Below are 27,361 nucleotides of genomic sequence, written 5' to 3'. Positions count from 1 at the left end.
GATAGATCAACAGCCTTTCCTCACATGAGTAAATGATGTCATAATTCAGTGTTTTGTCTTAATGAGAGGCAACAATACCAGCCCCTGTGAAACTGTTCAAAGCTGGACAGTTGAGTCTTACCGTTTTGATATTATCAGACCTGAAGGGTTCTTTATTTTTAATTTTCAAAAAAATGAAGTTCATTAACTTTTTATAAAACTGAAATAACAATAATAATAATAATTATTAGAAAAAATATTTTTTTCCAAACCAGAAACTGCTTCCAACAAAGCAAAAATCTCCAGTCGTTTTGGACTCCGCTATTTCTCCTTAAATGAGACCCAGAATAATTTTAAAATTGTGGACATAAATGCACAAAGTTACAGAATTGCTTTTATTGGAAAATACTGCGATTTTCCCCTTGATTTTCCAGTTTATAGTAACAGAGTTTGTTTGTTTGTTTGTTTAACACCAGCTATTTTTTTGTCTTGGAGCTTCTGAAATAAATATTGAGAAAGATCAGATTTAGTGCTAAAATGTAAAGCCATATAAACAAATTTCTTTTATGGTAAGCGTCTTTTAAAGTCCTTGGTTTTGTCAAAATTTTCATTTAAGGCTTGTAGGTATTTCTTGACTTCTGGAGATTTTAAGGATTCTGAACGCTAAGCGACAATAGGAAAAGTGAAATGGATATGTAAAAATGAAGCGGTGATTTACAGTTTGCGGAATGTACAACTGTTTCAAATTTTGAGGGAGATTGTGGTAGTAATGTTAAAGTGATGCACATGCTTACATAGCGGTCTTCCAGTACCTCAAGGGGGCCTACAGGAAAGATGGGGAGAGGCTGTTCAGGAGGGCCTGTTGTGATAGGACAAGGGGTAATGGTTTTAAAATAGAGGGAGGTAGATTCAGATTGGATATTAGGAAAAAATTTTTTACCATGAGAGTGGTAGAACACTGGAACAGGTTGCCCAGAGAGGTGGTGGATGCTCCATCCCTGGAGATGTTCAAGGCCAGGTTGGACGAGGCCCTGAGCAACCTGATCTAGTTGGAGATATCCCTGTTCCTTGCAGGGGGGTTGGACTAGATGACCTTTGAAGGTCCCTTCCAGCCCTAACCATTCTATGATTCTATGATTCTAAGTACAATGATGTGAACAGGAGTAGAGTACAATTGCCAGTTCTGATACTAACAGAGTACCCAGAGTGTTATACAATCTACATCATAAGTTCTCAGTTTTTGGAAATTGATGTTAAGATGGTCAGTACATCTTAATTTTAGTGTCTTGCATATGTATCGTTAAGAAGCAGTCTCTAATTTCATTATTGTCAATAATTCTTTAAACATGATATCAGCCTCTTTCAGACTTTTTGCTTCATATTATTACCTTTATAGGCCAGAAGCTGACTTCTGAAAATAGATTTGCTTATAATAAACAAACAAATAAATAATTTTTTTTTTTTTTTTTCCCCAAGGTTACTGAGGACTGTAAAAGCAAAAATATGAAGGGAAAAAAGGAGGGATGAAGAAAGTACTTTAATAGGCATAACTGAAATACTTCCATGTTTTAAAATTGTGTCTCATCTAATATTTGCTATAAGGACTACACAGATGAGAGAAGAATTTGATGTAACAATGGGATGAGTATTGTTTGGTCATGGAATTTTATCTTTATTTGTAAGAAATGGACTTAGTAGAAACCATGTTGAAAGAAGAGCAATTTCAGTGCATTGCTTTTTGCATGTTGGAGATTAAAGGAAGCCATTATAGAATCATAGAGTGGTTTGGGCTGGAAGGGACTTCAAAGACCATCCAGTTCCAACCCCCTGCCATGGGTGGGGACACCCTCCACTACACCAGGTTGCTCAAAGCCCCATCCAACCTGGCCTGGAACACTTCCAGGGATGGGGCAGCCACAGCGTCTCTGCTGCCAGCGCATGGTGCCGGCTCATGTTGAGCTTCTCATCAACCAGCACCTCCAAGTCCTTCTCCTCAGGGCTGCTCTCAATCCATTGTATTTGAGGACCTAAATAATTTAATTTAAAACCACATCAAGCACCTAGTAGTTCTTATAGTAAAACAAGCCTAATTGAGAGTTGCCGTGTGATTGGTGCTTTTTAAAATATGGCGTAGTAGGTCAGTGCTCTGTGTATGTTCCTTGTATTCTTACTCCTCAAAGTTAATCATCTGCAGTGTTTGTACCCAAACTATGTATCAGCTTTCTCAGTAGAGTGCAGTTTTGTCAATCCCCTTTGAAAACGTCGTTTTTTTTAGGAAATTAGTCCAAGACTAGCTTCTCTTAACGTGTGATTTATGAAGGAAAGTTAAAGATGGAGTGTGTGCGGTTGTGTTCATGTTTATTACTTCTGTACTTGCTTCTGTGAGAGCATGTTCAGAGATTATTAAATTGCTATTTTTTGGGGTGAGGGGGGTTTAAAGTACTTTAATGAGATAGCTAATGCATTGTGTTTCACTTAAACTAAGATATTTTTGATGTTATCCTATTCAGAAGAGGGTTTTTGTTTTTGAAAACAATGGTAAGAGTGGATAGTTGTTACTTATGTAACCATTTCCAGCCTTTTCCATGCTTTCCAGCTTTTTACACTGAGGGACATTCACCAGTACTATGAAGTCATGCATACAGGTGGTTTGGAATCATGCATACAAGGAGTTTGGAACACTTACTGGTGTTAGGAGGCACGTGGAAGGCAGACTTTGCTAGCACTGTAATGATTAAAGAACAACACAGAAAGGAGAAAAAATACACAGTCATTTCTGTCACCATAAGCAGTTTTTTAGATTGACCGTGTAAGTTGGAATGGCCTTAGCATTGTTAGAAAGACTGTGTTATTTTTGTATTTTTGCTTGTTAGTGCATCAATGCTTCGTATTTTAAGATGTTACATAAGTATTTATTCCTTTTTAGCTCTTTTGAAAACCTTGTATTGCATCATGGAAGTCATTGATATTAACCAAGGCATTCACAGTTGCGGTTCCTTGTTACTAAGAGACCAGCGTTGTTGAAATGTGTGTTGCACTTTGCAGCAACATGCTGACAGAAACAAATATATTGTTAAAAGAACTGAAGTTTGTTTTATTTCCTTTGCGGTGCAGAATGGTGGCGAACAGCGGACACGCACTCTCGTCACGGGGCAGCTTTTTTCCCACCGCTCTTGGGAATTCCACCGCTGTTTGCACCTCCTGCACAGAATCATGATTCTGCTTCGTTCCACTCAAGAGCGGCCGGAAAAAACAGTCGGAGCAGTACAGAAAAAGGTAATGGCTAAATTTGTGGAGGAAATAATCTTATTGAACTTCTGCAGGTGCAGAAAGATGTAGAATTTGAGACTTACCTCTCATCATTCTTTCTGTTCCTTCTTACAGTTATGTAAAAATTGATTCGGTTAGCTAAGCGTGAGTCATACAAGTTTGGGCTTTCAGTAACGAAATACTCTCTGTACTGATACTTTCCCCCCTCTTTTTCCTTAGATAGTTTGTCTGGGACTGAGTAGTAGGGAAAAGTTTTATTGTTTTCAGTTTGATTTAGGAGGCCTCGTACTTCTGTAGTGAATACTGTTCCTCTGCGTATAAGCAGCAGGCGCCAGGCAGCTCCTGGTTGTGGGGTCATGGAGGGAGGGGTGGCTGGGGCTGCAAGATCCCAGTGAAAGCAGCCCGGGGACATTAGAACGTGTCCTTGCATTTCAAACTAGTGTTCTGTGCAGTGGTGTTGCACGCCTTTTGAATCATAGAATCGTCTGATTGGAAGAGACCTTCAAGATCATGGAGTCCAACCATTCACCCTGCACTGTCAGGGTCCCTAAACCATGTTGCTCAACACCAAATCCACACGGTTTTTAAACCCCTCCAGGGATGGGGACTCCACCACCTCCCTAGGCAGCCTGTTCCAATACTTCACAACCCTCTCTGGAAAGAAATTCTTCCTGATATCTAACCTAAATTTCCCCTGGCGTCACTTGAGGCCATTCCCTCTCGTCCTGTCATTCATAACATGGGAGAAGAGACTGACCCCCATCTCCCTACAACTTCCTTTCAGGTAATTGTAGAGAGCGAGAAGGTCCCCCCTGAGCCTCCTCTTCTCCAGACTAAACAGTCCCAGCTCCCTCAGCCGCTCCTCACAGGACACGTTCTCCAAACCCGTCACTAGTTTCGTTGCTCTTCTCTGAACCCGCTCCAGCACCTCAACGTCCTTCTTGAAGTGAGGGGCCCAAAACTGGACACAATACTCCAGGTGTGGCCTCACCAGTGCTGAGTATAGCGGGACAATCACCTCCCTGCTCCTGCTGGCCACATTGTTTCTGATCTATGCCAGGATTCCGTTGGCTTTCTTGGCTGCTTGGGCACACTGCTGGCTCATGTTCCATTGGCTTTTGACCAGCACCCCCAGGTCCTTCTCTGCTGTGCAGCTTTCCAGCCACGCTTCCCCAGGCCTGGAACGCTGCAGGGGGTTGTTGTGGCCCAAGTGCAGGACCCGGCACTTGGTCTTGTTGAATTTCATACAGTTGGCCTCGGCCCATCGATCCAGTCTGTCCAGGTCCCTCTGTGGAGCCTCCCGACCCTCAGGCAGATCAACACTGCCTCCCAATTTAGTGTCATCTGCAAACTTGCTGAGGGTGCACTCGATCCCCTCATCCAGATCATTGATAAAGATGTTAAAGAGAACAGGCCCCAGCACTGAGCCCTGTGGAACACCACTGGTGACTGGCCACCAGCTGGATTTAACTCCATTCACCACCACTCTCTGGGCCCGGCCGTCCAGCCAGTTTTTGATCCAGCGAAGCGTACACCCGTCCAAGCCACAGGCAGCCAGCTTCTGCAGAAGAATGTTATGGGAAACAGTGTCAAAAGCCTTGTTAAAATCGAGGTAAAAAACATCCACAGTTCTTCCCTCATCCACTAAACAGGTCATTTTATCATAGAAGGAGATCAGGTTGGTCAAACAAGACCTGCCCTTCATAAATCCCTGTTGACTGGGCCTCATCGTCTGACTGTCCTGTACATGACGCATGATAACACTAAGGATGATCTGTTCCATGAGTTTCCCTGGCACTGAGTTCAGACTGACAGGCCTGTAGTTCCCTGGATCGTCCCTCTTACCTTTCTTGTAGATGGGCGTCATGTTTGCCAGCCTCCAGTCAGCTGGCACCTCCCCTGTTAGCCAGGGTTGTTGGTAAATGATGGAAAGTGGCTCGGTGAGCACTTCTGCCAGCTCCCTCAGGACTCTTGGGTGGATCTCATCTGGCCCCATAGACTTCTGCACATTTAAGCTGTGCAGCAGTTCGCTTACCGTTTCCTCTTGAAAGAAACCCTGATAAAGCTCTCCATCCCACCATTTGGTTCTAGAGGCACATCACCCAGTGAGTGAGTCTGGCCATTAAAGACTGAAGCAAAGAAGGCACTGAGTACCTCAGCCTTTTCTTCATCCCCAGTCACTATTTCTCCCCTTGCATTTAGCAAGAGGTGGAGATTCTCCCTAACCTGCCTTTTACTGTTAAGGTATTTGTAGAAACTTTTCTTACTGTCTTTTATGTCAGCTGCCAGATTAAGCTCCAGCTGGGCTTTTGCCTATCTCATTTTCTCCCTACATCATCTCACAGAATCCTTGTAGTTTTCGTGAGTGACTTGCCCCTTCTTCCATAGGTCATAGTCTTTCTTTTTCTTCTTGAGCTCTGGCCAGAGCTCTCTGCTCAGCCAGGTGTAAGGCTGTAATTGAAGGTGTAAGGCAGGGCTGTTGGGTGTTTGGTAGTAGGTTGTATCAAATGAGGGCTGACCTCATTGCTGTCTACGGCTTCCTCGGACAGGGAGCAGAGAGGGAGGTGCTGGTTTCTCCTCTCTGGTTTCTGGTTACAGCGTGCGAGGGGATGGCTTCAACCTGCGTCGGGGAAGTTCACACTGGATATTAGGAAAATGCTGTTCCCTGAGAATGGTGAGCAGGCTCGCCAGGGAACTGGTCGTGGCCCCAAACCTGTCAGTGTGTTCAAGAAGCATTTGAACGGTGCTCTTAGATCTATAGCTTAACTTTTACGTTGTCCTGTGGGGAGTCAGGACTTGGACTTGATCTTTGTGGATCCCTTCCAAGTTGGGATATTCTGATCTGTGATTCTATGGTGTACAAAAAAAGCTTTTTTTATTGTTTCAGTAGGTTTTAGGATGTGATGTGTGCTTCAAAATCAATCTGATAATAGTCCTGGGATTGCAGAGTAGCAAGTTTGTGTGGCTAGGGGTGTTTTCTTAGAAAACAACAGTTGTCTTGAGAGATAAGTAACCAAGCTTGACCGTGGATGTTATTTCAGATAGCATTGCCACAGCTTCCCCTCACGCTGTTTTACACAATGCAAAAATCATAAAATCTCTTTGGCTTCATGTGGTTTTCTGTGGAGCTGATGAATACTTCAAAATTGCAAACAAATCATTCTGCAAGGTATTATCTGGAATGTGCATTTTTGTGTCTTCTTTCTTCAAAATACTATTTTTCTGCTCTTGACTAAACTCAAGGATACTTTGGGCTTAAAAATAGACAATATCAGATTGTTGTTTTTTTTCCCCCCTCCTTACAGCATTAAATGTGTTTGTGCTTTAAGTCATGATTTCTCTAAATATTTTAATTAAAATAACTCCATGAGCAAATCAAAGGACTCTTGGAAGGCAAATTTTTAGTATATGTTGAGAGTAACCTGTGAGTCTAGTATCTTGTTACGTGTTTATGGAAGCCAGGGTAGTGTGACTGGAACATCTCAAAGAATGTATCTGCTACTTCAGACTTTTTTTTTGAAGGTATAAATGGATCACTGAATGGGAACAGCACCATTGCAGTGTCTGGTATCAGCACGTCTGTACTATCCACTAGCATTGCAACATCTGCAGGACAAGTGAAAGCTGTAATGTCAGGAGCAGGAGGCCGCAAATACAACCAGGAGCAAAGCAAAGTGCAGCTTTTGGACACCAGAGCTGACAAAATCAAAGATAAGGTAAATATACAGAAAAAAACTTAAGATTCAGACAAAAAATTCAAATGGTAAGTGTTCTGATTGCGCACACAGCAGCATTTTTAGATGTTCTCTCCCAGTACAAAATGTTTTGGGTCGTTCTTACTATTTATTTGAGCAAGATGTGTACCTTTGTCTCTTTTTTTTTTTTTGTGTGTGTGACGTGAACCAAAAGATACCGTTAGCACTAATTCCACTAGTTAACTGCTGAGTGTGATAACATAGTTTTATTTAATTTGTATAATTATAAAAATAAATTATATAACTTTTAACACCAATATTTGATACTATTATATTACAGTATAAATATTTGTATTACAATTATAAATTTCGACCTCTTATAAATTATATGTTTGTTTAATTATATTTTCATGTAACTTACAAAAAATTTCAGAAGAAAAATGAAACTTTTAGACCTTAAAAGAAAAATGCTTCTCTGGGAGTAATTTCCTATTTTTCAGAGGAAAGAAGTATTATTAATGACCATGATTCAGCAAAAGACTTAAGACAACCATCTAATATGAAAGACTTGAGTAGTCTCAGTGAGTTAGTAAACCTTATATAGTGACCCAAGCACTCCTTAAGAACTTTGCTACTCTTGGAATCAAAACTATTTAGTCAAAACACAGGAAATGAGATACTGGGCAATTGATTACTGTCAGAATAGAAGCTAAGAGAGTCGTTCCCTACTGTCAGCCATCTAGGGTAAAACAATTTTGTTTCTTGATGTTAGTTTATATTTTTGTTTTGTGAGTGAATTAGGCCTGTTACTTTTTTCTGTTTCTGTTATTGCATTATATTCAGCTCCCAAATCTGTGTGTTCTTAGGTGAGAGATTGGCATTTTAACAGGACAGTTGGTGTTTGCATATGTCTGCAGAAAAATAGGTGTTAGCATCAAAATAGTTAACAGTAGTTAATTGAATATCGACAATAGGGAAATCATTAACATATTAAAGAATGTTTTCCCTCAAAACATTCCTTAGGTGTTCAGCAGTTGACAGTTTTTGAAGGTATTAAAGTAGTTACAGGTATTTGGGAAATATTTGACTTTTTTTCAGGCTTAAATACTCACAATGGCTCTTTCCTTTCCAAAATTCTGCTTTTATCCTGGGTATCTTATGTGCAAAACATGAGCTTTGATTCTATAGCACAGAGGTAAAGCTTTTTCTAGATAATGTCTCTGCATTTTTGACTGTCGCTGCGGTTATGCAGAATACCACATAAATTACTATCTTTTAATATCTCCAAATCCCTTTCTGAAAGTTTATATCATAAGTAAATGACAGACTCTTTTCTGTTTACTTTTTGTCTCTTTGTCTTATTCAGAAAACTGAACTGGTTAAGCTAGTTACTTGTTAATGAGTTATCACTGAAAATCTCACCTCTTTTTGCTTTTCTCCCCCCACCCCCCCCGAAATTTCAGTCAGGATGTTTGTCAGCATTACGGATTTGTCCTTCGTGTTACCATTTCTCTTTAAGTATAAATTCTGTATCCTTGGTACACGTTCTTTTGATGTGTGACTACTGATTTCAAACTCAAGTTTCAATTTCCAAATACAGTTCCTGTAAAACAATGTGCTCAATCAATTAGCGTACCTCCTTTCATAAATTTATTTAGTTTTGTATCTTAACAAATGATCTATCTAATGCAGACGTTTAAATTGTCTGTCTAATGCAGATAAATTTCAGGTTGTCAACAGTTTTTCTTCCTAAGTTTCTGTAGTAATTTTTCTAATACTGAAGTGGAGTTTGTTGTTTTTGGTCTTAATCGATATGCTGACATTTTAGATGTTCCTCTAATCCTTAATCTTCTTTTCCTCTGAAACTTTTGGAGATAATTGTTATTTGTCAATGTCATGATTTGAACAAGCTTTCCAATCAAAACATGCAGAATACTCTAAGTGAGAACTCGGACATGAGGGGAAGATCAAGAGATTTGATTTAAAAACAAAACCATGAAAAAAAAAAATCAATATTTTTATTTCAGTATGTTAGAAGGAAGCCACAACTGGAGCTGAAGGCAGAGGGCTAAGCAGGGGGCAGTCAGCTGACAGAGTGTTTCATGCTGGGCTTTGTGGAAGTGGTGTTATGTTTTTAAATTTCAAAGTGTGACAACACTCGTGTCTTTTTCTAAAGAGCACAGTTTATTTTGAAACATTTTAATTGTACTTCTCTAAGTGTTCCTTTCTTTAAGTTTTTATTTTTTTAATATTCATCTGCTGATTTCTTCAATCGTATCCTTAGTTGTAATTTTCTTTGACATTGGTATTTAATCTTTTCTTTTCCCCTTTTTTTAAAAAAGAAAAGGCAAAGCTGACACCAGGCTGTTTTACAGTTAGTGAAAATGTAGAGAGTTACTACTTTTTGTGCAATGGTTTCTTCTTGGTTGAATTATAGTTCTGTTCTCCTGCCGCCTTGGGGAATCCTAAAGTGCAATCTGATAGTAACTTGTATTATATACTTTTTTTTGCTGATAGTGTGTGAAAGGCAAGTTCTGAGTTGACAGAAGCATCTGATCTTCAAAGCTGTAGTTATTAGAAGTTCTCATCCGGTTCCTTTTGTCTCGGGTGTGTATTTGGTCATTCGGAAGGGTGCACATACCAGACAATGATACACCACAATCTGTCTGAAACATGAGTTTAAAATAGTGCCAAATCCTCACTCATCTCTGGATGTTTGTGGTGTATCATGTTGTGTCTGTTGAGCACAGTAATGTTGTTTTGAAGATAAGATGCCATCCTGATGGTCCAATACACTATCCATGATTTAATTCTTATGCACAAAAACGTGGTAACTGCGTTACCTTTTTGCTTTGCTGTGTTGGTCACTGCGTTGGTAACATTTGCCTGCTTCAATTGTCTTCTCCTAAGCCCGCTCCGTTTGTGTCCAAGATAAAACTGAATAAACAGGTACACTTTATACATGATCATTCATCTGAATGTGCTGCTTCAGCCTCGTAAAAGAAATGTCAAGTTGACTGCCCCCCTGTTGATAGCATTAGTGAATCTCCAGGATGAGGAAGGTCAGCAGGACTGTTGCATTGGTAAAGCAACAGTCTCCAGGGAAAGAAGGCATAACTGGTGAACTTGAGTCTCATTTGGCTCAGAGAAATTCTCCTACTATTGTGGGCAGCTGGTGAGATAGAAACCCAAGACCTTTCATCGAGGGCTTTTACTTACCTGGATTACAGGATTAGCATCAGGATGCTGGATTATGAACTGTAGTAACATCCTTTACCTTTAATATGTCTCCTTGGCAATTACCATGTTGTATTTCCTTTCTAAACTTCAGTACTTTCAAATCATGACTAAAATCTTTTTGAACTACCACTTCAGTCACCTTTTTATGGGACTACCCCATTGTGTTATTAAGGTCGAGCTACTTTTCTTGGTATTTGTATTCAGTCTAGATTATTGCTTTCTGAACAATGGATATTTTCAATTTCCATAACCATCCAGCGTGTTTGCTAAAGTCAGTGAACCAAAATCATATATGAAATTTATTTTAATTGAACCCACTGTGCTTCAACTTTTATGACTATATTGTTGCCAATAAAGGAACGAGTCGAAGTGAAATTTGCTCTTTCAATATAACTTGAGTAACTTTTTTACTGAGTGTATTTCTTGAAGCATCTTATCTTTTTCTAAATATTTTTTTTTAATATTCTATAAATATCTTACATAAGTCTTCAGAAATCTAATGCTCTCCTTTTTTCTTTCTAGTATATTTCAAATGAAGTAAAACAGTGCTTCCATTTTGGTCTGTACTTTTCCTTCTCTTGACCGTTCTCTTTTGTGTCAGCAAGCTTTTAGAATTTCTTTCAAATATTGTTTGTTTTTCTAAATGTCTTTACAGAGACATTTTTCTTTACAGTTATCTTTTTCTCCTTCTGGCTTATGTTATTTGATTTAGTCTGAATTATTTCCTCTCTATGCAGTTTACTGGCATTTTGTTTTGTTTTCCCAGCTGCTTTTACCTTTTATGAAGGATTTGATATAAACTTCTCCATCAAGATTAATCCTTTTATATCCACTAAATACACAAGTTTAATTTTTCCCTATCACTACATTTTCTCTAAGCTACTAATTTGCCATCCCGTCTTGTGGAATTCTGCTAATCCAACTTCTTTGTATTGGTTTTATCTATCTCAAAAGATTCTAATTGTTTACAAAATAAAAACTCTCTGGGAAGCAGTTGTGTTTCACAATGTAGTAAAGTGCCTGATTTGTTTTGAAGCATTTGATTGCTTAAAAGTTACACTAAATTTTATGTCAAAATTAGCTGCTCCTTTTCTTACTTGAGGTATTTTTTTGTGAATCAGACTTGTGTCGGATGTTTCTTGGCACTTCCCACCTCCATTTTCACAAGAATGTTCCAGGCTCTTTTCTTGGTATGGTAATTTTCTTATGTTTTTGTCAGCAGTAGGAAAAGATGGGTTTGTAAGATACAGCAGCTAACGCGTTTTGTAAAGGTAGATCGATAGCAAAAGTTTTGAAGTGTTGGTGAGTGGAAGGAAACACTCTCGGCTAAGTAAGCCCGTTGACGTACTCTTCTTTATGCAGACTGTTACATGCATCTTTTAAGAAGCTGATGTTACAAATATGTATTTCATCAGCGTTGTGAATAAACTGGATATTTCTGATTTTAGTATTATTGCATTGTTTTGAGTGTTTCCCTTTCCACATACACAGATAAATAGAGTACCATGAAGGGGAAAAAATAGAATAGAATCCTAGAGGTGTGATTCCAGGAGGCATCGTTACTTTTATTGCTTCAAATAATGGTCTTGTCCTTCATTTTATGATATTGACCTTCATGAAGAAATATTTTGCATCTGTGCCAAATATTAGACCAAAAGATACTTAAATATGGTGTAAAGGACACCAGAAATGAAACATGTAAGACTTGCCATAGACTGGCACAGTTATTTAGATCTGGTTTTAAGTGTCTGCATGCATTCAGATCGTTGTCCCTCGTGTGAAGTATCAGCTGACACCTTTCTGCATTGAGCAGTGAAACAATCAATACAAATATGCTTGGATTGTTAAGTTTTCCCAACAGTGAAGCAATGCGTGTGACAGTGTGCAGAAGGTATTATGATATGAAGTATTACTGTGTTCATCACAGGAATTGATAAAGGGAACCTAGTTGGAAAAAAAAGAGACAGATACCCACCAACTGACAAATAGATGAGACTTGGTCCCCCTACAGCTTCCACATTTCGTAGCTATTTCACAAAATAAATGGAATGCCATTGCTGTGGTTTAACCCTGGTGGGCAGCTGAGCCCTGCGTAGCTGCTTATGTGCTCCCCCACAGGGGAGTGGGGAGAGAATCAAAGGGTAAAAGCGTGAAAACTCGTGGCTTGAGTTAAAGACAGTTTAATAGAGAAAGCATTGGAATTCTTGTGGGTTTTACACCTTTCTTTTTCTACATTGTGTTGCTTCTTTTACTTTCCCATTCTGGTCTGCATATTTGTTCTTTCGAAGAATTTAAATACAAATATAGTTTTCTCTTTAGTCTTCTGCAGAGACAGTCAGTTGTGTTCAAAGATTGCAGATCACTTTACTCCAAAGTCTTACTGTTTTTTTAGAGATTATGCATAGTAATAAGATGATATAACAAATCAAAGCTGAACCATTAAAAGCGTGTTCATCTTCCTGTTAGAAACCCAGAAAAAAAGCAGTGGAAAGCTCTAGTAACAGTGACAGCGATTCAGGCTCCTCTTCAGACACCTCAAGTGAAGGCATAAGTAGTAGTGACTCTGATGATCTAGAAGAGGATGAAGAGGAGGAGGACGACCAGAGTGCTGAAGAGAGTGAAGATGATGAATCTGATTCTGAAAATGAAGCACATCACAAAAACAAGAACAAGGTATGACACCTTACTCTGCTGCTCACAGTCTTGTCACTGAAAGCCATTTGTGGAAAGTTGACCTGTTCACATTTGTATCAGTCAGCAATTACTTAACTACACGTTAATGAATGCTAAGAATACTCTTTTTTGTTTTGCTTCAGGGTGTTCTGGGTGTTTTTTGTTTCCTTCGTGTGTGTGCACGTGTGTGTTTTGTTGTTCCTTACGCGCTGGGAGTTTAACAGTACACTGTTCTTTCTCTTAAAAACTGAGAAATATAAAGGAATTGTGCTATGTGCTGACAGTGTATTGGAAAAATATCTTTCTACGGATATTGCTTTGACAGTTGCATTTTTCCTAGTAGAGTGGCTACTTTTCCTGGTAGCACATAGAACAAGATGGGAATCTTGGGTCTTCTGCTAGGTTTACAGTCAAAAATATATTTAAAACCAAGTATGGTTTAGTACTCTTTCTCTACTAAGCATTGTATTCACATGCTGAAACTATCTGGGGAAGAAAACTCCCTAAACAATAAATACATGACAAGATCGATTTCAAAATTATCATCATTCATCCTCTGCCAAGAATAGTATAATTGTTTAGTGGGGGACTGATGATGGATGTATGTTGTTTTTTTTTTTAAAGCTCTCTAACTGATCTAATATGAACAGTCAAAAATACGTATTTTGCAGGTGCTAATGCATAGTGGTGTAACGGATGTGAAAACTGATGGGCAAAAACCACATGAAAAGTCCCAAGAAAAAAGAACACACCAGCAGATACCTCTTGTGTCTGATTCACAGACTCACTCATCATTCCAGTCCCAGCAGAAGCAGCCTCAGGTTTTGTCACAGCAGCTTCCGTTTATTTTCCAAAGCTCTCAGGCAAAGGAGGAATCTGTGAACAAACACACAAGTGTAATACAGTCTACGGGATTGGTTCCCAATGTGAAACCTTTGTCTTTGGTAAATCAAGCCAAAAAGGAAACCTATTTAAAACTCATAGTTCCTTCCCCTGATCTACTCAAAGCAGGGAGTAAAAATACCTCTGAAGAATCTATCTCTTTGACCAGCGATGTAAGATCAAAACGGGTGAGTGAAACATTTTAGAAATGTTGAGACTTGATGTATCTATGTAAAAATAAGTATATTAAAAAGTACATTTACTAAGTCAAGTGTTGTAATTAAAAATAAACTTTGTTTTAAACTAAGTAGTATTGGTGAAGAGTAAACCGAACTCTGATTCACAGCTAACTCACAGTCCTCAATGAGGACTGAAAAATATTTTTATCACATAGTTTTTCTTCCTAGAAAAGCAGAAGAGAAACACTGTTTTTCCTTTCAACTCCCAGTTATTTCATAAAATTCAAATAAACTAGTCATTTACATGGTATGGTTAAATAAATTATACTTACGAAAACATATGTCTTTGCCATTGGAAGAGGCCTCTGCTGTCAAATTCAGGTTGAGTCCTTACCTGATGATACGTTCAGTGCTTTGATTTCTTCAGAACTTTTACAGGAAGCCCGCACTGTGTGAATATTTATTTTATAGGTTTTCATAATTTCATATTCAGTTTTAAATGTTAATAACTTCAAATTGTATTTGACTTAATGTTTAGAAATTGATTTTAAATGTACCTTCTTCATCCATTTTGTTATTTTTTTTCCAGTAGAGATGATGTATATTTCTTTTTCCTTGGAAGTCTTGAGACTAAAGACAGTGTAAGCTTTACATGCATTTCTGAGCCACTACTGATTAAGTTTTACCTGAAGAACTTTCAAGTACTACTTTTTCAGAGTTAAAAAACCTGGCATATCACAGTACTTCTAGTAATACCTTGTGCTTTGAAAAAAACAAATTAATAAAGCTAGTTTTGCATTAACTAATGGGATTTTATATGCTGAAATGAGTAAAAAGCGGGGTTTTTCCTATGCCAGTACATAGGAGTAGTTGCTTTTTAAATATTTGTTTTTTCAAGATGCTTAATATCTTTATGAAAAATCACTGTCTAGAGCAACGTAGCAAGTGAAAAAGCTTCTCTACATAATTTAGATCAGCTTCATCTTGAGTTAAGTTTGTCTTTTCCTACTTGATTTACAGTGAAAATCATGAGACTTACATAACTTGTAGTTATTCATCTCTTCTGTTATAGCTAGCACCTACTTTTGACCTACTAAAAATAGCTTAGCAGATGTTGAAGATTTCATAGAGTTCACCTGCCTGAATATTTAAAAAAAAAAAAGTCTTCACATTTTATTCCTCTGTCTTCTTATTTCTTTAGGAACAGTATAAACAGACATTCCCAGCAGCACAGCTAAAGAAACAAGAATCGTCTAAGAACCTGAAGAAGGTTATTGCAGCTTTGTCAACCCCCAAACCAACGTGTAGTTCACCAGCTCATCAAAAACTCACATCCTTGGAAAACAACCATTCTAATCCATTCCTGACAAATGCACTTTTAGGTAATCACCAACCCAATGGAGTTACTCAAAGCGTCATCCAGGAGGCTCCTCTTGCACTGACTACGAAACTGAAATCCCATACCAAGATCAACGAAAGTGTAGCCATTTCTAGTAGTGCCCCGTTTTCTTTGCCAGTAAACTTGAGTGTGTCTGGGAAAAAACCAACTGGTAACCGGACACCTGTTATGCCCTCTACCTCTCCTGTGTTACCTGGTTCAGGAAAGGATAAACCAGTCAGCAATAATGCAGTAAATGCAGTAAAAACACAACACCGCCTTCATTCTGCAAACCTGGTGGTGGAGCAGTTCAGAGGGGTAGACTCAGATGCCCCCAGCAGTAAAGACTCTGACGACTCAAACGATGATGACGACGATGATGAAGATGAAGAAGAGGACGACGAAGATGATGATTCTGATGATAGCCAATCAGGTGGGTTAACTTTTTTAATAAGAAAAGCAGAAACTTCATTATTTCAGTGTTGGAAAAACACATTTCCCACCATATTTTAAAATAGGGGTAGAATGTTTTGGGGGAGCATGGCCCACAGAGTATCGTACAGATATCCTGAAAAGTAGCACGTCTCCCAGTCGCCCGTTGTGTCATATCCAAATCCGTGTTTTAAGTATTCTGATACTTGATCATATAGGAAGTAGACTTTCAGCTGTCCTGGAAAGATGACTCCACAGCCTTCTGGTTAGGCTCTCGGAGACCCATCTTCCAGATCAGTCACCCAGCCTGCAGCTCACGTACTGCTTACGTGGCAAGGTGCCTGGGCGGCGAATGGAGAGAATGGGCTGCTGGGTGGTTAATTATTCTGGCGGGCAGAGAGCCAACCTGCAGAACAAGCTTCCTCAACCAGAGAGGATTAAACAGAGTCCTTCAAATTGTCAAGAGTGGCAAGAAAATCATGCTTCTAGGCTTCACTCAGGGGCACAGTAGATAATGAGTAAGATTAGAGAAAACTACCAGTACAGTTGTAAGAACCACAGTGTTAATAGATAGCGTTCAGACTGCTATTTCAAAGGCTCTTAAGCAATTCCGAAAGGCAAGGCCCGTTCTAAAGAGCTGATTGTATTCCCAGTCACTGCTTTCTCCCCTGTGTGCCTGTATCCCTTGGATCCAGCTCTGCCTTCATCATTCACTATCTCCCTCTCGTCCGCACACTCCATACTAATCCTCTTTTCCTCACAGCCGTAGCCCATCTTCAGTTCCTTACCCTGTCTACCCTTTCCTCTAACTCTTCATGTGCCCAGATCACCACACTTTCAGTTCTGACTCCTTTCAGCTTGTACCCAGTTCCATCATTTCTTTCTTATTCACGCTAGATTTCACAACCTGTGAAGTGTCCTTCCTGTGGTAGGGTTCAGCCCCTGCCTGGCTCACAGGGGATGTCTTTAGCTCCAGGTCATTCTGGGTAAACAGTCTCTTACAATACTGCAGCTTCTGTCTCTCATCTCCTCATAGAAAATCAAAGAATTCCATCCGAAGCAACAGTGCGTTGTCATGCAGAATTACTTTATGCTGTCATATTTGTAGTAATTTTAAAGTTTAGGTAGTTAACTACAGCCTTCTATTTATACTCGAGAGGTTATATTAAAAAAATGAAGTCAGAAAAGCTTCTCTTTTAATAAGACAAAAGTATTTGCGTTAAAACTTTAATGTATTTGCCATTAATTACCAAGTCATGATGTGCCTTTTGCCACACTTTTTTTAAACAGAATCTGACAGTAATTCTGAGTCAGATACAGAAGCGTCTGAGGATGAAGATGATGAAGATGATAAAGATCAAGATGAGTCAGATACAGACACTGAGGGAGAAAAAACTCCACTGAAACTGAGTAAAACTTCATCATCTTTGAAGAGCTCTTCCATTGGCGTTGCAGCTCATTCTACTCCACTTAATCTCCAAGTAGCAAAGACCCCGAGCTCTGTGCCAGCTGCCTTATGTCCTGAGTCCCAGCCTGCAGTTTTTCTTGGGACACCACCATCTGCTCTTACACCAAGTACACACTGTGGTATCTCAATGTCTTTTGTTGTAGTACGATGTAACGTCTAAGTGCCATGTGTTGTACAAGTAGTTCTAGAAGTAGTTTAGAGACAGGTATCAAACGAAATCTCAACATAAGAAAGAAATTTTTTACAGTAAGAACAATCACTCAGTGAAACAGCCACCCCAGGTATGTGTTGGAGTCCCTGTCACTGGAGGTTTTCAAGATGCAGTTGGACAGGATGCTCAATAATCTCATCTGGGCTCCTTGTTCTGTGAAAGGTTGGACCAGATGATCTTCTGAGGTTCCTTCCAACCGGGGCTATTCTGTGGTTAAGTTATCTTTTCATGGGTGTTTGCAACAGACATCAAGTTCAGTCAGCAGAATTGCAAGTTCTCGAGACCTGAACATTACACTTATTCCAGGACGTTTTAGCTCATATAATTGTTTGAGAGAAGATAGGATGAAATAGCCAGAGTTGGTGTATACTACACTCTTCTTTATTTAGTCTTTGTTATTTACCTTTTTATTCTAAATGAGTTATTTGTTTTCTATACGTTATAGTTTGCATTCTGAATCTTCTATTTCTGCCCCTTCCTCAACAAATTTAATAACTGTACTTAGTTAAGATACAACTATTAATTATTCTTTCAAAATTCTAAGTAGAATTTATAGATGGCGTGCAAGGAATTATTTTTTAAAGGTTCATGAAATGTATGTTCGGAATTTGCCTGATGTTATATAGTGTTTATAATCCTTCATTTGGTGACTAATTTGTAAGATTTAGTAATTACAACTGCTACAGAAAAGAAAGCATTTTTGAAAGTCACGCTTCTCAATTTGCATGGTAACAATTAAATGAAATTGCATGTTTAGTACTTTGAATTAGAAACTTGATCTTTAATAAACATGCAAGTAAGTAGATTTTAAATGGGGACATCCGCTCATAAATTGTTTTTTCTATTTGGATTCAGTGGAATAGGAGTTTCATTCCATGTCAAGGGCATTAACTTTAAAGCAGCGTAATGTTATTTACTTCATGTTTTTCCCCAGAAACAGGCCTATTAATTGCACTGTTTGTAAACAATTTCCCATGCATTAGCAGTAATCCAAATTGTTAAAATACAAAGTTAATTCTTTTTGCACAGGAATCTGTGTTGATTTATGATGCTTTGAAAAGGCTGATAGAAGATTTTTGTGTGTTTACAGAGGTAGAAGGTAGAATAAATTAATTTTGTGTTCTTGTTTTAGGTGTAGTACTTTTTCTTAATAAGACTCACATAATACAATGAAAATATTTTTGTGTCCATTTTACCTAAAGCTGGTCAGTCACTGAAGGGATCTTGTGACTCTTCTCTGTATTTGTTTTTCACTGGACAAAGAATGTTTTCAGTTCACTTATACTTGGGCAAGTAATCTCCCTCCCTCCACTGGGACTATTAGAAGTAACATGATAGTCAGTTGTGTTAAGACTGCAGACATGTGTCCAAGAAGTGGTGCTGTTTGAAGGCCGAGTCTATGACAGTATAGAGATTTTTGAAGTAAAGAGTGTTTTCATTTTTTGTGCTGAAAAAATTTAAATATGGTCTAGTGTAGAAAAACAGGTGTGCAAGGAATTATTTCAGCAATATCTGAGAGAGCCAAGCAAGGCAAGCAGTTCAATATGGCGTGATTAGGTTTTCCTCTGTTTGTAATTTTAGAAGAGAAGGTTAAAGGAAACTTAGAGGAAAGTGTATTTCAAAAGGAGAATAGTTAATTTTCTTGGTACTTGAGGTATCTTATGGCTAAAATGTAAAAATTATTTAAATTTTTGTTAAGGGTTATAAGGATAAAAAATATATTCTAGGAACGTGTTTTCATTTTGTAAATTCTCTTAGGTGTTAATCAGAAGTTCTGTTTTAGGTCTCTCAAAAAGACGAAGAGTAACAGATGAACGAGAGCTGCGTGTTCCTCTTGAATATGGGTAGGTTGTGTTTATGCTTGATATTCCTTGAAAGGAGATAATACCTTCAAAAGTCGGTTGGTAAAGAAATGACAGTTTAAAAATTTTGAGGCTGAATAATAAGGAAAGGGCTTCAGCGATTTAGATTTTGAATTCACAGTGACTGTGGATTTCTTTAAAAGTGTCAGCGTGTTTCATGTGTTAGTTTTTGGGCATCAGATTTACTCTTTTCCAAATATGACCTGTCTCTTGGCAATTTTGCCACTGGAAATTAACACTGATGGTTAGATCTGAGCCAGTGTAGACTCCAAATAACTCATTGAAATACAGTTCTAAGCCATTTAAAATCTGGTAGTATGTAAGTAGCTTGATATAAATATATCCATATGTAGGCAAGAGTTTGGACAATTTACATAATAACAATTTCTAGTTTTGCTTATTTATGATACTCTTGTCATATTTTAGATATGTCCCTTTTTCCTTTTATGTAAAAATCTTAAATTGAGATTAATTACTTGGTTTTTTTAAAAAGTGTATTGTTGTATGCAACTATTTCATACTACTCTAGCTGGCAAAGAGAAACCCGAATAAGAAACTTCGGTGGTCGTCTTCAAGGAGAAGTAGCGTATTTTGCACCTTGTGGAAAGAAGTTGAGACAGTATCCTGAAGTAGTAAAGGTACATTCCTTTTTTCAGCTTCTGTATTCTAATGCTACTAAGCATGCTTGCAATTAAAAATCACTAATTTTTTCCCTCCAATAAAGATACTTATTTCAAAATATCCTGTGATGTGAGGCATAATGTATCTCAGTCTGTTACTGATTTGATCTCCTATAAATGCATATCCCTTTGATAGAACATGCAAAACATTACACTCACAAAGTTAGCTGTACATCAAAGCTGGGTTGTAATTATTTACAAGCTGAAGTGGAAAAATATGTGATTTTTTCAGTATCTCAGCAGAAATGGAATAATGGATATCTCAAGGGACAATTTCAGCTTCAGTGCAAAAATAGGAGTGGGTGACTTCTATGAAGCCAGAGATGGACCGCAGGTATCCACTTTTTAAAAAGTAAAGTCTTTGATCCAAGGAACATTAACTTAAATTTAGGTGAAGTTATTTTTGCTACAATCTGAAGCATTGCCTGTTTCTAGCTAATTCTTTTTAAAAATTGTGCGTATTTCTTAATAGTAGTTATATTGAGGTGCTGAGAGCTTGATCCTGGGCAGTGTTGAAAACCAGTCCTCAGTGATTTTACTGGGAGGTTGCGGGAGCTCGGCATGCCTTGCGATCAGGTCCGAGCCTGGTTTTGTTTAGTATGAAAGACTGCGGAGCTACGTATTTTATCTTAGTCAGTGTTTAGATATTTCTGTCTAAAACTCTTTCTTCCTTTACTGTATAAACATGATGTTGATAGTATGTTATATGTATGTGTTAAATCACACTTTTTTCATGTATTTATGTGCATAATATATATAAAATACATGTTTAAATACAAGCGTTTCCTGTATCAGAGGTTCCTGAAGCATGAGATTTTTATGGGAAGGAATGCTGAGTTATACGAGTTATGCTTTACAGTGGTAGAACTGTTAGACATTGTGTAGATAAACCACACAAGGATAAGTAAAATTTGAATTTTAAGGAAATTAATACTATGTTTGTGCCATACTGTTACTGTATTTTGGTCATATTGGCATTTCAGGATGTGCACCAAAGTTTTCGGACTCTCGTCAGTGAATATATTTACATCTTTACAAGATAAGTGTCTTGAATGTGTTACTACATGAACAGGCATCACACTCAGAAATCTTGAATTCAGGCTCTAGTCAAGCCTTACGTCCGTGTGATACCCTGTGGGAATACGTGATGTTTACATAGTATAGATTTGAAAGCAACAAAGACTGAGTTCGTAGTAAGCAGCTGCTTTTAGGTGGTGCTTCTTGATTACAGGCTTACAGGGTGAAACATTCCTAAACCCTTTTCATGTTTGGCCTTCGTAAAACAGCAGTTGGAAGTTCATGCAGTTGTGAGCAGGATGGACCTGAGTGGTGTCATTGAGAACATTCCTCGTGCTGTGAACGTCACGCGGTGTCGTCAGAGTACCTGCTCTCTCGTCACCCTGCTAACCTTTCTGCTGTCTGTTGCCCATATCACTTCATTTCTCATGTCCCTTTCTCTTCTCCCTTTAATCCATGAGATGATTTGCAGAGTTTGGTCTTCTCTGATACCATCAACCTTCAGAATGAAGGCATTGGGAAGGGCACGTTTCTGTAGGCAAGTCTGGGAATGTGAATATTGAGTCGCGGTACCTCTCACTGTAGTTTCTGCAGGTGTAGTTTGTGGTAGGTTCTGTTGAGCCTTGATTAGACTAAGGAACAGTTTTCTTGTTTTTAAAAAAAAAAGAAAAAGAGCAAGGGCAACTGTTTCAGATATGTTAAAACATATCTACATTTTATATGTGAGATTTTCAATGAGAAGATTAAAATGTAAACGGCTGAGCTACACTCAGGCTGATAATATACACTTAGTAAAACAGTATGTGACGCTGATACTTCATGACAAGAATTTGCACCCTTTTTACTGAAGTTTTTGGAATTGTCCAGCTTCAGAACAGTATGTGATAATCATATCTTCGTGGATGTCTGGAGTTAATTCCAGGAATTTTATTTCTGCTTTTGCTGTAATTTCAACTATTCATTATAGCCTTTCATGGTTACTCTTCCCTTTCTTTGTTATGTATTTCTGTCATCTTTTGAGACATGCAGCATGCATCCCAAGTGATTGGGTAAGTTTCACAAAGCTTCAAAGATGGAACAAGATGTGAAGAAAATTATCTAAGGGCTAAATGAGTTATGTTGAAGAATTACCTGTAGCAAGCCAAAAATATGTGGATTACCCACTTCTGATAGCACCTGTATTTCTCTCTCCTGGTACACAAGCAACCAGATATTATGGGTTCTTCAAAGCAGTGATTAACTGTTTTAATGGAGAAGCCTATCTAGCAAAAGTGGGCCATGAAGTAGTAGGGTTAGAGGAGTGTTTGAAGTTTGGGAAATGTGGAAATTCAGTGACAGAACCTGGAGGCTTTAGGCTGCTGTGGTTTGGAAAGATTAGTGTGAATGTGATTTGAGCTGATGGAGAGACCATGGGTCATTATGAGTTTGAGTAATATGCATAGGAACGCTGCATCAAGTGGAAGACAGTGTTGTGGAGTGATACGGAGCTGTGTCCTAAGTTTGCATCTTGCTGTCTTTGATTAATATATAACAGCAATAGTATCCATCACAGAATCACAGAATGGTTGAGGTTGGAAGGGACCTCTGGAGGTCACCTTGTTCAAACACCCCCTGCTCAAGAAGGGTCACCCAGAGCCAATTACCCAGGACCGTGTCCAGACAGCTTTTGAAAATCTCTAAGGTGGGCAACTCCACAACCTCCCTGGCTCACCCGTTCCAGTTCTCAGTCATCTCACTCCATCACAGTGACAAAGTGTTTCCTGATGCTCAGAGGGAACCTCCTGTGTTTCAGTTTGTGCCTATTGCCTCTTGTCCTGTCGCTGGGCACCTCTGAGAAGAGCCTCACTCCATCCTCCTTGTACCCTCCCTCCAGGTATTTATACGCATTGGTGAGGTCCCCCTGAGCCTTCTCTTCTCCAGGCTGAACAGTCCCAGCTCTCTCAGCCCTTCCCTTTGCAGGGTCATTATGTAGTTAGAGAAAACTTGAGTCTTCATGCGCCTCCATTCAGATTCATTTTAGCTGGAGATGAAATACCAGTAAGGGCAAGATACAGGCATTTTAACCTGGATATAGCTCTCTGGGAGTAATGGTTAATTCATGGTAAACATGGTGTGCACTTTTTTTCCCAATAAGATTTTTACTTAAAGCTGTGAAAGTAGTGGTGTGGGGTTTTTTGTTGTTTGTTTGTTTTGTTTTTGTTGTTTTTGTTTTTGTTTTTTTCCTCCAGTGCATCTGAGTGCTTACCTGGGAAGGCAGCTGAATTCAGGAACAGGAAAGGAGGAAAGTACTTAAAGTACTTTTTCCTCATCTCCTTAGTGTGGAATAACTCTTTATGTACATGAGTCTTTCTCAGAGTATCTGATTATGATGCTGCCTCAGATCAAATATAGTTCATCTTTATAAGGTGTGAAGTCTACCTCTTCTAAGCCAATTCTTAATCTTACTGTTTACTTCAGAGGCTTATTCTGTGAGTAAGTATTTACAAAGCTAAAACGTTTATTACAGACGCAATAGAAATGCCATACAGAACTGCCAGTTATAAAATCGTGTCATGTGTTTGTAGCGTAGTAGTAATTATTTGCTTCCTTTTGTAGAAACTGGAGTTTAAAATGTTTGTCCTATTCTGAATTCTGCAATTCCAATTTAGAAAACTTTGGTATTAACTTTTTCTTACAAATCGAAACTGAGATGAGGATGTCTGCTTCTTGCAAAGTGCCTACGGTGTGTTCCTTGGTTTGGTTAACGGGTGTTGAGCTTCCTGCTGCTTCCATGCATAGTTATCTGGTGCCTTTTTGGCAAATGTCGCGATTACAGTACAGTATTGCAATAGGTGGTAGGTGCCTGAAGGTGAGAAATTGAATTAAGTTCTTATTTTGATTAGTTTCAATAATAAACCACAACATTTCACAGTGCAATTCTTGTTTTTTTCTCTAATGTTTGTGTAGTGAAGCTTAGATTTTATGGAAGCCCCTGATTGTCCTATGTTTGAGCACAACCCCCCTATTTTTTCTTCGCAATATTGAAAATCCACAGAATATCAGATTGTACATTCTTGTAATAGAAAGGTATTTTGGGTCAGATTTTAAAAGATATCTGAGCACAAAATATAGATGGTCTATTAACTCCTGCTTTAACCCTTAATGGACCTGTTCTGGACTATTTTTGCCTTGTCCTCTCTGAAACTTGTGGAAACTTGTTGCACCCACAGTGTGCTTTGGTAGGACATCAAGCATTCTTCTCCATTGCAGGATCTGAGGTACTTCTTGAACTACGACTGCTTCTTCACCTTTTCTTTGAATTTTCTTTGAATTCTGTTCACTCCCCCCTCTCCGCCCCTGGCACTTGCAGTTTACAGGGTGAGATTTCCTAGGTTGGAGGTTGGTGTAGGTGATAAGTACAATATTAAATTTAGCTTACATTGCTCAACAAACTGAACCTGTGGTAGATTATTTAGTCAGGTACTAGGCAGTGAAATGAGAGCGTGTGCTTCGGTAGCACTCTAAAGGTAGAAAATTAATTAAGTGTAAGTGGTAGAGGTAAATATTTTGGATTAAAAAGTTTTTAGTGATGATGCATTGTACACAAAGTGATATGGTCATGATTCTGAACAGGTTGGTTTTAGGATCATAGCTAATAACAAAGCTGTTTAGCATGTCTGTAAACATGAAAAAAAGTGTGAGATGTACCCTTGGGATGGTCTTAACTAGGAGTGATTCGGACTTCAAGGGGGTATCTTTGCAGATCCTGATAGCTTCCTTGCAATCCGAATGTTTCTTTAGGAAAATGCCATTTCTTTTGTCGAATCTTGTATTAAACATTTGTAACTATTGACGTGCGGAAACAGACTCCACAACTCGGAAAGCTGTGAAGTCGGTGTGTTTATTGCAGCGCTGGGTGCACGGGGATCGCTCCACCACAGACGTGCACACCCGCCCTAGCAGTTTTCTTGTATTTATACAGACACACTCATCACCCCCTCCCCAAAAGGGCAGTCTGTCCCAGGAGATCATTTCCATAGCCCCCGCCTCAGGATCCTCCTCGACACGCCTCCTGGTGGTCGTGGGCAGGGGTCTTCAGGATGAAGGCCATAGGTCTTCCTCACTGTGTATTTTTCACTTCTTCCCTAGAATTCCTGTTTTGGCTGGGCTTGCAGAGCCAAACCGGTTCCCAGCCTGGCCTGTCCTTGAGTGGACATCTGGTTGTCTCCTGCTTGTTATTGTTTGAAGACAAATGTTAGTTCTTGCTAGTCCTTATCTCTCCCCTTCGTCTTTCCTTTCGCCCTAAGGGTCACGAGTTACAACCTTGCTCGCATTTGTTTTGTCTCTCTTACTGGCCTTCTTTTCGGGTAGTTAGTGTTTCAAAGCAGGGATTAGTATTTGATAACTTCTAACATTTCACAGAGCTAATATAGTCTTGTGCAGTCTTATGCCTATTCTTATAGCTATCCATAGAAACAACAGCTAATATAGTTTTATATGGTCTTATGCCTACTCCTATACCTATCCCCCTATCACTATGAAGAATGAGCAGGAAGAATTAGAAGATAAGTTGTCAGAAGAAGGCAATAAAAAAATGTATTTTATGGTACAACAAATTTAATTTCAGTATTTGTGTAGATATAAATGTGAAAACTTTGATAATGCAGATGTATATTTTCTGAACGTATATTTAATGAACGTGTTTTGTAAGTTACCAACTTCCATTCTTGCTTTAGCAGACATTTAAAAAAATCTTTTACAAACATTTTTAAGGCAAATTATGGAGTGGTCCTGAATGATGCATAGCTTACATTTTTCCCCCACTTCTTTCAAAAAATTGAGAAAATGGTAAAAGATGTTACAGTTTTGAAGTACTCGTGTTCAATCAAACAGGATCAGATAGACTGTACTCCTGTTCTACTCAGATGCAATAAGCTCTACTTTTTACCAGTTAAATTAAAGCTATTTATATGTGAGGACTAACTTGAGTATTTGTATTAACAAAGTATTTCAGTATTTGTTTTTGAGATTCTACAAAAAAACAGTAGTAATACTGAAAAAAAGGATTTAAAATATTGCTGCGTACTTTGTTTAGTCAGAGAATATAGTTAACGTAACTTTTAGTTCAGATAGATGGATTATTAAAAGTTACAAACTTCTGATTTCTTCAAGCTGGCACATAAATTAATTTTCTTACGGTGAGGGGGAGAACTAAATCTTACTAAATAAAACTTCAAGATATGAATGATTTCTGTGTTTTTCCAACTCAGGTGTTGAGATCCACAACATCTCAAAAAGCAGTATTTGAAAATACACCACTGTGTTTGCTTGTTATGTGTGTTAGAATTTCTGTAAACACAGTTGGAAGGTAGTGACTCGTAGGTTGACACATTTTTTCATTCATGTTGAGCGGTGGATTATGTGAAAGCAGAGTAGTTATTTTTGAGTTACGTAATAAGGACGAATCTATTTTGGCTTTTAAGAAGGGTTGAGCAATAAGTGATTTGGTCAGAAGTAATAAAAAATAAGACAGTAGTGGCATACCTTGCTGGGTAATAACTGTGCCTTCAAAATGTTGCATAGTAGTACAATTTACGAAAGTTTGTAGTGATGAACTCTCAATATAAAGCTTATGTCATCATCAAAAGATGGTGCGACCCAAATAGTACATCACAGCTCTCACATATTTTGTATATATGACTTATTGGGGGAAAAAAAAAAATGTCTTACTGTTTATGTTCTCAAGTGTCTTAGGTTTATTTTTCCTTTGTTTAATATGTGTTTATAATACCTCACTGTGAAATGTGTCAATTAAAAGGGTGTGCAGTGGTGTCTCCTGAAGGAAGAGGAAGTCATTCCCCGTATCAGAGCTATGGAAGGGCGTAGAGGACGACCACCAAATCCAGACAGACAGCACTCCAGAGAGGAGTCAAGAATGAGACGACGCAAAGGCCGGCCTCCGAACGTTGGTAGCACTGAATTTCTAGAAAATAGTGACGCAAAGCTTTTAAGAAAGCTCCAGGCTCAAGGTAAGTAGTATGTTACTGTTTTCACAAACAGAGGGTATCAGTACATAGAGAGTTAATGCTTTTTCTAAAGAGGAATGATGTGTTTCACTGGGATATTAGTATACAATGTTTTATTTTGGAAATTTGTCACATGCTTTTATGGAAGCCTTTTTCAAGATCGCTACATGTATATATGATTCAAAGGAAGAAGTGTGTGTGTAAATGCATGTCTGAGAGCTTTCTTTATAGTTACTTTATTTAGATTTATAAAATATAGAAAAGCAGACATCCAGCAATCTGGTTACCACTGATGTATTTCTTAAATTGGCAAAAATTAACAGATCTTTGTTTTCTCCTGTGTCAGCTCAGACAACAGTAGCCATAGAAATTGAAATTGAGAGCCACTGA

General features: G+C 38.4%; 1 protein-coding gene across 10 annotated transcripts in view; it reads left to right on the top strand.

Annotated features, from left to right (window-relative positions):
* BAZ2B (bromodomain adjacent to zinc finger domain 2B) overlaps positions 1-27,361 on the top strand; it is a 133,892-nt gene that overhangs the window by 66,191 nt on the left and 40,340 nt on the right. For 6 of the 10 annotated variants that reach the window (XM_086615931.1, XM_086615934.1, XM_086615932.1 and 3 more), the window contains exons 4-13: positions 3,094-3,255; positions 6,772-6,965; positions 12,651-12,857; positions 13,529-13,927; positions 15,120-15,729; positions 17,019-17,315; positions 19,191-19,251; positions 19,799-19,907; positions 20,182-20,283; positions 26,764-26,974. In XM_086615931.1, the coding sequence (XP_086472057.1) occupies positions 3,094-3,255; positions 6,772-6,965; positions 12,651-12,857; positions 13,529-13,927; positions 15,120-15,729; positions 17,019-17,315; positions 19,191-19,251; positions 19,799-19,907; positions 20,182-20,283; positions 26,764-26,974 (2,352 nt within the window). The remainder of the gene's footprint in view (positions 1-3,093; positions 3,256-6,771; positions 6,966-12,650; positions 12,858-13,528; positions 13,928-15,119; positions 15,730-17,018; positions 17,316-19,190; positions 19,252-19,798; positions 19,908-20,181; positions 20,284-26,763; positions 26,975-27,361) is intronic. The other 4 variants (XM_086615939.1, XM_086615938.1, XM_086615936.1 and 1 more) reach the window with 2 other exon arrangements.

Source organism: Tauraco erythrolophus, chromosome 8 (genome assembly GCF_009769465.1).
Source record: "Tauraco erythrolophus isolate bTauEry1 chromosome 8, bTauEry1.pri, whole genome shotgun sequence".
In the NCBI taxonomy this organism is placed as follows: Eukaryota; Metazoa; Chordata; class Aves; order Musophagiformes; family Musophagidae; genus Tauraco; species Tauraco erythrolophus.
This window is presented reverse-complemented; position numbering and strand designations above follow the sequence as displayed.